General features: G+C 38.6%; 2 protein-coding genes across 3 annotated transcripts in view; both read left to right on the top strand.

Moving 5' to 3' along the window:
• Positions 1 to 2,252: 2,252 nt before the first annotated feature.
• On the top strand, positions 2,253 to 7,042 carry LOC107750404 (NADH dehydrogenase [ubiquinone] 1 alpha subcomplex assembly factor 4-like). 2 transcript variants are annotated; one of them, XM_016565765.1, is made up of 4 exons: positions 2,253 to 2,476; positions 3,657 to 3,751; positions 5,744 to 5,919; positions 6,444 to 7,042. In XM_016565765.1, the coding sequence occupies exons 1-4, from the start codon at positions 2,317 to 2,319 to the stop codon at positions 6,580 to 6,582; spliced, it is 570 nt and encodes a 189-aa protein (XP_016421251.1). In that variant the 5' UTR covers positions 2,253 to 2,316; the 3' UTR covers positions 6,583 to 7,042. The 2 variants fall into 2 exon arrangements, with proteins under 2 accessions (XP_016421251.1, XP_016421250.1); XM_016565764.1 differs by lacking the exon at positions 6,444 to 7,042 and having other exon boundaries at positions 2,255 to 2,476; positions 5,744 to 6,411.
• Positions 7,043 to 7,714: 672 nt separating this feature from the next.
• Positions 7,715 to 11,521, top strand: part of LOC107750403 (probable G-protein coupled receptor 63) — a 16,263-nt gene continuing 12,456 nt past the window's right edge. The window contains exon 1 of the mRNA XM_016565763.1: positions 7,715 to 8,158. The gene's annotated coding sequence lies outside the window, so the exon portion shown is untranslated. The remainder of the gene's footprint in view (positions 8,159 to 11,521) is intronic.

Here is an 11,521-nt window from a genome sequence, read left to right as displayed (position 1 = left end):
TGCCTGTCTTACCTGTCTTATAATATATTGTAGCTTCTATTAAGGTGTTACTTAAAACGTGGAAAGCAATGTAGTTTTATTCATGACCTCAAGGTTAGATTATTGTAATACTTTATTGGGTGGTTGCTCTGCACGCTTAATAAACAAACTCCAGCTGGTCTAAAATGCAGCAGCTAGAGTTCTTACTAGAACCAGGAAATACGAGCATATTAGCCAGGTTCGGTCAACTCTGCACTGGCTCCCTATTGAACAACGAATACATTTTAAAATCTTGCTAATTACTTATAAAGCCCTGAAAGGTTTAGTCCCTCAATAATACTTGAGCGAGCTCATATCGCATTATATTCCTTCACGTCCACTGCAAATTACGAACCAGACAAGTCCTCTGCACAATCTGACATGTGTTGCAGCCTGGAATTAAACCACGCCATGCTGGTTTCGTCTGGCCAGAGGAGAACTGCTCCCCCGACTGAGCCTGTTTTCCCCCAAGGTTTTTTTCTCCATTTCTGTCACTGATGGAGTTTTGGTTTCTTGCCACTGTCGCCTTTGTCTTGCATAGTTGGGGACACAATTTCTGGGAACACTGTGGACTCGACTGCACAGACACTATTCAATCTGAACTGAGCTGAATAGTTTGTACAGTATAAAAACCATTACGCCTATGGGATGTCCCCACTTTTCACAAAAACAAACCTGTGTGTGTGTGTGTGTGTGTGTGTGAATGGGCATGCCTAAACCCAAGTAATAATTTAAAACTCTAACCATATGGATTCTAAATTCAATATCCTTGTTGCTTTAGTGGAGAAGAGAGGAGAGACGTATCCTCGACTGAACAGAGCATGATTGATAGGAAATCAGTTACAGTTCAGTTAAATAGACATTTTAAGAAAGAAATCATTTACCTGTTGAGTGTGTTGACAGTCCGTGTAATTGTATAGCTGAGCTCCATAAAATTCAATAATGAGGTGGTTTTAGTTACAGATTACATAAAGAACCATTTCAGCACAAAGGGGTTCTTCAGGACAATTATTATGGTTCTAAATAGAACTGTTACTGTGTGTAAAGAACCATACTTTTTTTATATGACACAAATGCACAAAACCATTGCAAAACAAAAATCAGAGAAACAGTTAATCTGGAAGTCACCTGAATGCGTCTGAGACCTGAACACTAATTAAAACTTAACTACACACATGATTCCCAAAGTTTCTCTACATTTTTCATCAAGCAATTTTTATATAGGTCTGACACTTTGATAACGCATATTGTAAAGCATTGTTTCTTAATATTCAACGTTTGTGTCAAGGCCAGTGATATGTGAAGGCTAGTTCATTCAGTAATTAGTCAAACTATCCACCTTTTTCTTGTTGTAAACATGGGCGCGGCCATTTGTAAATTCTATGGGTCTGGCTTCCGGTCTCATCTGGGTCCACTCAGTTTAGCTATTTTTAGCTGAACAAAACAGTTCGTTTTGCTGCTTGATATTGAAAGTTGGTGTGTCTTATCATATAATTTTAATGTATTATCTTAATTATGAACACTGGTTTTACCGTTTACTGCACGTTGTTATTCTCCTCGCTATTTACCTGTAGCGGCTAATAAACCGGAAGTCTCACCCATAGGCTTACTTCCGCGTTTAAGAAAAAGGTGGATAACAGCGGGCGCGTTCTTCCGGGAGAAATGCCCATATAAGGAGCTCCACCCTCGTTTACGTCATTAAGAGCCACGATCGATAAAAACTCTCCGAAACTTGTACGGACCCGGAAGTAAGATTTTTGGCACAGAAATTATCTGTCATACGTCCAAATAGTTTTTTGAAACTTTGTCCATGCTTAGCATGATGGGCGCGGCCATTTGTAAATTCTATGGGTCTGGCTTCCGGTCTCATCTGGGTCCACTCAGTTTAGCTATTTTTAGCTGAACAAAACAGTTCGTTTTGCTGCTTGATATTGAAAGTTGGTGTGTCTTATCATATAATTTTAATGTATTATCTTAATTATGAACACTGGTTTTACCGTTTACTGCACGTTGTTATTCTCCTCGCTATTTACCTGTAGCGGCTAATAAACCGGAAGTCTCACCCATAGGCTTACTTCCGCGTTTAAGAAAAAGGTGGATATATGCTTCTTTTTTCTGTTATTTTTATTTGGTGTCTTATATGTTGTTTTATACATATCATATTTGTACTTATACAAAACGTTTATTATATTTTTAGAAACAGAACAAACAAAACTTGGTGTGCTGACCGGAGAATCAGCCCGTCGGGGGCAGTAATGAGCGCTCAATGCCTTTAGTACAGTGACGGGAAGAAGACGAATGTCCTCTGTAGCGATTTCAAACATGGGCTCGAGGGTAACACGCCTGATCAGAAACTTTAATGTAGAGAATCGCGCTCATCGAGAAATAAGCAAGGCAAAACCTAAACCTGCACCACGACATCCATCATCGAGCGGTTTTCCACAAGAAGACATCGCGGGTGAGAAAGCGTGTTAGAGCAAGCTGGATTACTATCTCTGCTCATATAACTGTTTGTATTGGTGAAGGATCATGATTCATGCCCAGTGTCTTTTAGAATATAACCTGTGTGAATATGATTTATCACAGCGGTGACGGAAATTACATAACCGCTCAAAGAGTGTCAAAACAGATTTTGTTGTATAACTTCGCATTTAAAGTTGTGCTCCGTGGCGTACCGCACATCAGTGGGGCCCCTCCCACCAGCAGTGATGTCATCTATGAACATGTATTGTGCACCTGCTGCAACACTACTGAGTCCGTCTCCCCTGAATTATCATCAGTAATGAATGTGGTGAATTATCATCGCATTGATGCATTTGACGCTATTATTGGATATAGGCTTTATAATGTGCGTATTTGAAATCGCTTTTTAGTCAGACTGAAATTCCTGCAGTAATAAATCTTTTTTTAGTCTATGAACGTGGAGGCAAAAGTGCCGCTGTTCCGATTTCATTGTTATTTTAGCGATAGCAGGAGGATCCTTCAACAACAATAATACACAAACATCTGTTATAGGCCCCCCCCGGTCTACATATTTTATTTAACATTATTCTAAAAATGCGCTTCATGTGGTAACATCTAAATTAATTCATTTTATTTACAAAAAAAAAAAAAAGTTATTTAAGCCACGTTAAGTGTAAAAATATCCACTTCGATTGTGTTGCGAAATGTCAAAAAAAAAAAAATCCCTGGTGATTGTTTTAGAGCACCATTAAAGGCAGGGTATGTGTATATGTGGGGCGGAGCTATCAAAATAGTGGCAAGACCCTTTTGGGGTAGGGGCGTGTTTGTTTTGGTGATTTCAAATATCAACATTGGCTACCAGAAATCACTTACTCTGCCTTTAAGCCACGTTAACAGTTTTTCTCGCGCTTTTCCACTCCACCAGGGCCAGATTTATGCATGGGCATCTAGGCACTATGCTCGCACGTCCAGGGGGCCCAATTACAATTTCAATGCCTTCATTATCTTGGTCTCTGTTGCTTGTAGATCCAGAGATGTCCATGGATAGCTGTGTCAAAAGCCAGACCTCATAAAAGAGCCTGTCCACATACTTTTGGCAATAAATTATATATGAAACTGCATGTTACACAGTTTTTGTTTTTTTTTGCATGATCTGACCTGTGTTTCTATGCCAGCCAGCAGCATTTCAGAAGAGGTTCAACAGAGGAACGATCCACTGCTGTCAATGCTCAAGGATGTTTATGTGGAGTCTAAAGATCCTGTTTCTCAGGTTTGAAGTTTATGATCTTTTGATCTACAGAACAATTAAAGTCAGCACTAATTACTGTGATATCAACAGGACACATTAATTCAGATATATTAAGTTCCCTTTAAAAAATCATATCAAATTTCACCAACAATTTCAAAGCAATATTTCGTCAGTTGGGTTATCAGCATAGTTATATAGAAAAAAATAGCACAGGCACTATTCAATAGAAACAGTGGGTTCAAACAATTCCCTTAATCATCCATCACAATGAGTAAAACCAAAGAATATAGTTCTGATGTGCAGCAAAAGATTGTTGAGCTTCACTAAATAGAAACTGGCTAAAAGAAAATAGCTAAAGCATTGAAAATTCCCATTTCCACCATCAGGGCAATAATTAAGAAGTTTTCTCCAACTTCATCAGGCATTTTAGGAGATTAGGTTGCAAAAAGGGGGCTAATAATTGTGGCCAACATGTATTAGAGAAAAACCTTCCCTTTCCAGTTGTTTTACTTTAATAAAAAGTTAGATTTTGGTAAATATTTTTAATGAACGTTTTTGTATTTGATTACGCTTTTGAAATGCCACACATAATGTGCATGTGCCAGACAGATTTCACTGCAGTAGGTGCTGTGAGAAATCACTCCTGTTCTATGAAATCCTTAAGGCTTGTTCACACCGGAAATATCGCGCGCGATTATCACCGACGTTTAACGCGTCGTGACTAAACAAATGGCGCCAATGTGAGTGCAAAACGTGAGGCGTAAAAGCGTCATTTTTTAAAAACCGCCTCGGGCTCGTTTTTTTGGTTTGACACGCTGCTAAGAGGGAGTTGTTATGGAGAGGAATTGCAGATCAAATAGGATTCGATGAATCCATGATTTCTGTTTTTCATTAAGCGCCATCTAATGTCAGGGAGTGAATTTGCAAGTTCACTCGGCTCATCGCCAACAAAAATCGCTTGAGTATGAACTCAAAAGACTCGTCGAAAAACATTGGCGATAAGCGCGCGCGATAATCGTCCTGGTGTGTACGAGGCTTTAGACGGTGTAAATGGCAAGAAATAGTCCATATTTTTTAGACAATTTAGAAACTAGGCCCAGAAACACTGTCTTTGAACAGTGTTGGGGGTAACGCATTACAAGTAACGTGAGTTATGTAATCAGATTACTTTCTTCAAGTAACTAGTAAAGTAATGCTTTTTTTTCCAAATAAGTAATGCCAGTTAATTTGTTTTCCCATTTATTGACTGACATCTCTCCTGTCTCCATGTTGAGAGAAATCAGGAGTAAGTGCAGAGGCGTTGTGTGTGCAGTGTAAACATGATGCTTTCTGTAGTTCTAGGCTAAATGTGAACATGCATTTACTCATCTCACTCTCACTAAAACAGATTCAGTACTCCTCTGAAATTAATAAAAACAGTGAAATGGGAACCTTCAATAATTACATTTTATATCCTTTCTCTGTTAATCCAGTTTTTTTAACCAATGTCTTTATTGCTGACCTTCGATGGTCTGGTTCACCTGGACTAAAAATGGCTTTAGATAAACGTAACATTTGTGTTTGTAGTGTAGAACTTTCTTCGCTTGTGTCCTATTCGTCATGCAATCCAGGTTGAAAGGTTTGTGTGAGCTGCGCCCCCTACTGTACAGACGTTAATTTACATTTCCTTCAGCCTGAGGCTTATTCATTTATTTCACTTTGTGAAAGGGCTTTTACATTTGCCAGAAATATAACTTTTTTTATATTAAAAACAAACAAGCAAGCCCCGCCCAGATGAGAAAAAGTAATGCAAAAGTAACGTAACACATTACTTTTCATAAAAAGTAACTAGCACGGTTAGTTACTTTTTTAGCGAGTAACGCAATATGGTAATGTATTACATTCCCCAACACTGTCTATGAATCATTTTGCGTGTTTGGGTTTGCTGACATGTTTTTAAATGGCAGAGTTTAGAAAAGGTGGTGTGCACTGCCCTCTACTGGTGTGGCTGACTCTCTGCTCTGTGTGCTGCAGGCTGAAGCAGTTCCTGTGGTTAAGAAGGTCGAGCAGAAGACGCAGCGCAGGGCGCTAAAGTACAGTCTACCGGGCGAGCCCTATGGGTTCTGTGATGTCACTGATGTTCCGAAAGGCAAACTGTCGCTTGTGGAAGCTTTAACTGCCCTGAACAATCACAAACGCATGCCTAAAACATGGACTCCAGAGAAGCTGGCACAGGAGTACTCTCTGGACCCAAAAGACGCCAAAGCGCTGACAGATTTCTTTTTTCCTTTCGATGTCAAAATCATTCCACCAAAAACAGAGGAGACTAAGCAGATTAAGGATTCTTAGCAGATATGAACAGTGTCTCGCATACAAGACTCGAGCCGTCTCTGAAACACGCACAGTATCTGAATACAAGTGTTTTGACATGTCGATTGTAGTGTGTTTGTATTATTTGTTTTTGAAGGGCCTGTCATAACTATTTATTAATTTGTCGTCTCATTTAAAGCATGGCATATCCAAACATTTATTTTAGTAATAAGATAACCAAGATAAGATAATATAAACATTACTGGACTAGAAAGTCTTGTCAAATCAGATCCGTTTCTAGTGTAAAACATCAGTACAGATTATAATTCTCAGTTAATATGTTGAAATGCTGCATTATATTTGTGTGAACACGGCAGCTTCAAGCAATGCATCTGTTTTCACTGTAAATCGGTCTGCCTAAAACATGGACTCCAGAGAAGCTGGCACAGGAGTACTCTCTGGACCCAAAAGACGCCAAAGCGCTGACAGATTTCTTTTTTCCTTTCGATGTCAAAATCATTCCACCAAAAACAGAGGAGACTAAGCAGATTAAGGATTCTTAGCAGATATGAACAGTGTCTCGCATACAAGACTCGAGCCGTCTCTGAAACACGCACAGTATCTGAATACAAGTGTTTTGACATGTCGATTGTAGTGTGTTTGTATTATTTGTTTTTGAAGGGCCTGTCATAACTATTTATTAATTTGTCGTCTCATTTAAAGCATGGCATATCCAAACATTTATTTTAGTAATAAGATAACCAAGATAAGATAATATAAACATTACTGGACTAGAAAGGAAGTCTTGTGTCAAATCAGATCCGTTTCTAGTGTAAAACATCAGTACAGATTATAATTCTCAGTTAATATGTTGAAATGCTGCATTATATTTGTGTGAACACGGCAGCTTCAAGCAATGCATCTGTTTTCACTGACAATAAATCGGTCGCCCCTGCATTTTGATCCAGTGTACCGAATATGACATTGTTTTACAAGGTGAACCATTCTCTGCCATTTTACACGTGAATATTTTATATTAATACTTTTTTTGCACTCCCAATTGTGTTATCATTAATGTAAGTTAGTAATGATAGTTAATTTTGTGATTAATTACAATTTTATGTGGTTTATGTATATATTATATTATGAACATTGTTAAACTTTTATCATGTATCATGGATGTAGTTTAATAGGGGAGACATATTATTATATTGTTATAATATTATTATTTTGAACATCATTAGCTCCGTCCCGTATAGTTTAACGCGTCTTAATGTAACGTTGCCAAGCCTGTGAGAACGATATTGTAGTGGTTTGGTTGTTGTCGGATATTACCATAGACTGTATACACGCTTGAACCAGCAGATGTCCTCAGCGAATCATTTGGGTTGAGTTCATTCGAAGTTTCAGAATGCTTCGTTCATCTTATCACTGCATCAAAACTAAAGCCAAAACTATACTCTTCTCTTTGTTGTTTATTTCATAGTGTTTTATATTTCAAAATCACTGCTGACCGCGATATTCCCATCCCTCAACCAAACCCAGCTGCACCTACATCGCTGATTGGTCACTGAAAACTTCAGCTGGCGACTCCTGCATTTTCATTGGTTAACGGTGTGTAAATCAAATCCGGCGCTGAAATGTAATTGGTTTATTTTCAGTGACGCGGTACTCGGTGAATGAGGACAGCACGAGCGACGCGATGTGTTTGGGATGCATATGCGAAATGAGAAGCGGGTACAAAATGTATCATATGCGTTCCTCCGTTTTTGCACTCGAAAGAACAGCGACGTTTTAAGTCAGTTTTTCTTTTATGTTAGTAACTGTTACGAGATTGAACATCTGTTTTGCTACGCGGGTTTTCAGATTGAAATACATCCCCAAAACGGGCAGAACTCTGTCTTTTAAATGTCTTTTTTTAAACTGTTAGTGTTTTTCAACCGAAAACGTGGCTGTCTGGTTTTATACCATTACTCGAAGAAATAGATCTAGCGGATGGACGCATATTTTGGGTGAAAATGCGGGATGTCGGAGCTTCCAACATCTGGCGAGAGAAAGCTGTATTTCTGAATCTGAGCGTATAATGGTGTGACTGATGCCGCATCATTTAATTCAAATAAGCCGCAGACGAGAATCAAGGTAAAACACCAACTTTTTAAATTATTGTGCAATGAAAGCAGTATATGAGATAAATATAATTGTGATGTTCTCTACTCTTTCCTCCATTTTAAATCCGCTGATCCACTTTTAAGGTGAATCTTTCAGATCCGTTCTGTTTTGAGGGATATATATAAATCACAGGATAATTATTATATAAGTGCAACAAAAATCCATTTGTTAGATATAAGATCTTGTATGAATCATATAGCAATCGCCCCCCCCCATTCAATTGAGATGAAAGTCTTAATCCAGAAGTATCTGGAATACTTAATGAGCTTTATCATTTGGTGTCTTCTTCTAGTCTGGCCCTTTTCTGTCTGATTAGAGAAATGGAGGAATTTTTGAAGCGTCAGACCGTCTTGGACTACTGTTGAAGGCCTCTTGAAGTGATTGTGGTTCAGAATGGATGGATACATTCTCCAAGCATAGATGAAGAGACACTTAATCATTTTATTCCTGTTGCTAGGATCCACAACTATTCATTATATATGACTGTCATTCACTCACGAGGTCGTCTCTGCTGTCACTATGGTTTCTGCTTATACTGTACCACTGAGTCTGTAGTCTACAAGGTGCTTTTCTCTTCATTTTGACTTCTTAGAGCTTTTAAACAAGCCTGTTAATTTCAGTGCAAAAACAGCAACCTTTTATCACATGCGAGTCATGTGATCTCATATTCTATTTCTTGGATTCATTGGTATTATTCGCAAAAGCCTGTTCTTTCTTGTTACATGTGTATGTAGAAAGTTGATCAAAGTGGAAAGTCTTAAATTAGCCAATGTAGAATTTGTGGTGAGATATCTGATTTCACCTTGTGTGTGCGGTCCGGATAAACCCAATGTTGTGGGGACATTTGGTAAAACCTGATTTAAAAAAAAAATAAACAATTTTGTGGGGACATTTTGTGGTCCCCATAAATAAAAAAAACCTGCTTACCCTGATAGCTCACATATATCACAGAGACGTCTATTTAACGTCTGTTTACTCATCTGCAATACGTCTATAGGACGTTTCCTATCAGATGTCAAATAGACGTTTAGAAGTAGGGTTGGGTACCGAAACCCGGTGCCGGCGTTACGTTTGTATACCCGCCCGGTCTGTTCTGTTCTCGTGCTCCATTTAGGCGCGCTGCATTATGATTGGTTCGGATAGCATACTGCGGGGAGGTCGGGGGAGAGGAAAATCGTGCTGTAAGGCGATTTCGAAATCGCGCATGCTCAAATCGCGATTTTATGACGATTTCGATTAATCGCACAGCCCTAGTAACCGGTATGTACTAGAACCGAATCAGAACACCGATTTCGGTGCCTCATTTCGATGCCACCAATGCTTGAGCGATCGATAGAAATATTTGTTCTCTGGTTCTCCGAAACGGACGTAAGGATAGGAATAATTTCCCGACTGAGAAAATTCACGAACGCAAGTCGGAAAGCTCTAATAATACAAATCCAACACATCTTTGTAGTAACGGGAGTGTCCATGTTGTTTTCACATTCCGACTTAAAAGCACAACTCGGGAAATGAGAGCATCCGACGAGCGCGTGAATGCAGCAATTGTACTTGCTCTGATGGCAACAGGTAGATACCGTTCTATACTGTAAAAAGAATATGGTAAAAAGGCTATGTCGATTAGCAATGGATTATAAATATACTTAATTATGATGAAAATACCAAAGATGGCTTGAATAACACAGATAAAGTATACATTGTCGCAGTCGAGCGTTTATTGTCTTTGTTTTATCATTCAAAACGTTTATATCTTCTGTTTACTCAGTTACAGCGATAGCAATGCCTTTGTCCATATTAGGGATTTCCTGAGTCCTTTTCCTTCTGTGATACTCATGTGGAGTTTCTGCGCGAGGGCGCCATCTGGCATCCAGTATGAATGAAACCGGCATTAAATGTGTTTATTGCGCTCAATAATGGCCAATCCATCCTATTTTGGGTAACTTTTATTTTTTTTAAGTATCGGTTCAGGCACCGTTTAGGCACGGAACTGTTTTAAAAGTATCGATTTGGCACCGGTATCGGAAAAAACCCAAACGATACCCAACCCTATTTAGAAGATGTCTTTAAGATGTTTAGGATTTAGAATGTATGTAAAACTGACATCTTAAAGACGTCTATCAGATGTTTGTACACAGCAGATACTTTCCAGATGAAGCGATCTTTAACAGACATCTTGCAGACATACGTGTGCTATCTGGGTAAAAATCATAGGCAAAATGTTTCCTGTGAGGGTTAGGTTTAGGGGTAGGGGTAAGGATAGGTTTAGGGGATAGAATGTACAGTTTGTACAATATAAAAATCATTTTGTCTATGGAAAGTCACCATAAAATATGAAAAGCCAGCATGTGTGTGTGTGAAGATAATTATGTGTGTGAGTATGCATGAGTCCTTGCATGTGCGTGGGTGAGTATCTTTGAAAGCATGAAAGTGTCTAAACAACTTTGCCTTATTCTCTCATTGTTTTGCCTAGACTCATTTGGTTAAGTGGCACCTTGGAAAACATTTAGGCCTCGCTTTTGTAGAGGAAACTTTTGACAGGTTAAATAGGGCTGCATCCGACTAAAGATTTTTCTAGTCGACTTGACTAGTAGTCGACTAAACATGCAATTAGTCAAATAATCGTACATTTTTATTAATTTATTTAATTAAATATATACAGGGTGTCCGCGGGTCCTTAAAAAGTCTTAAAAAGTCTTAAATAACGTTTTCCTAATATAAGGCCTTAAAAAGTCTTAAAAAGTCTTAAATAACGTTTTCCTAATATAAGGCCTTAAAAAGTCTTAAAATGTCTTACATTCGGATTCGATGGGTCTTAATTCTTTTTGGTCTCATTACCGCTCAAATATCTTCAGTCTGACGGAGCTAATGACTTTACAATCATTGGACAGACCGAAGATTTTTCTTCCCGCGGTAAGTTACTGCGTTGCGTCATCAGAGAGAATTGCAGTAAGTCAGCAGAATACAAGCTCGCGCTGAAGCTCACTCTGTTTGTCTCGAGACTTCAGAACAAATGAGCGAGACAGCACACACAAACTCAGAAGAAACACACTGAGGTAAAAATTCTAAATGTTTACTTTATTCATAACATGATATAGTTAAATAACACCATGACATGTGCGCTATTTTGCTCAATATTCTCACGACGCAAAAAAAATAAAACATTCAAAACACCTACAGAGTGCACGCATTACGTGAAGTCTAGTGCGCTCTGCCTGATCACTGCATGATTCAGTCTATTAAAATACATTCAGAATGATCACAAATTCAAGACATGGGGGCAGAAAATGTGTATATTTATACTCAAGTTCACACGGAAGAGTGCCTTTTTTTCTC

The sequence above is a fragment of the Sinocyclocheilus rhinocerous genome, unplaced genomic scaffold, assembly GCF_001515625.1.
Source record: "Sinocyclocheilus rhinocerous isolate Xijiao unplaced genomic scaffold, SAMN03320098_v1.1 scaffold1774, whole genome shotgun sequence".
Classification (NCBI taxonomy): Eukaryota; Metazoa; Chordata; class Actinopteri; order Cypriniformes; family Cyprinidae; genus Sinocyclocheilus; species Sinocyclocheilus rhinocerous.
This window is presented reverse-complemented; position numbering and strand designations above follow the sequence as displayed.

Excerpts from the sequence above, each read along its gene's own strand:
- LOC107750404 (XM_016565765.1), top strand. The coding sequence starts at position 2,317 with ATGTCCTCTGTAGCGATTTCAAACATGGGCTCGAGGGTAACACGCCTG. Across the intron at positions 2,477-3,656 it reads TCCACAAGAAGACATCGCGG|CCAGCAGCATTTCAGAAGAG; the intron begins GTGAGAAAGCGT and ends TTTCTATGCCAG. Across the intron at positions 5,920-6,443 it reads CACAAACGCATGCCTAAAAC|ATGGACTCCAGAGAAGCTGG; the intron begins ATGGACTCCAGA and ends TCTGCCTAAAAC.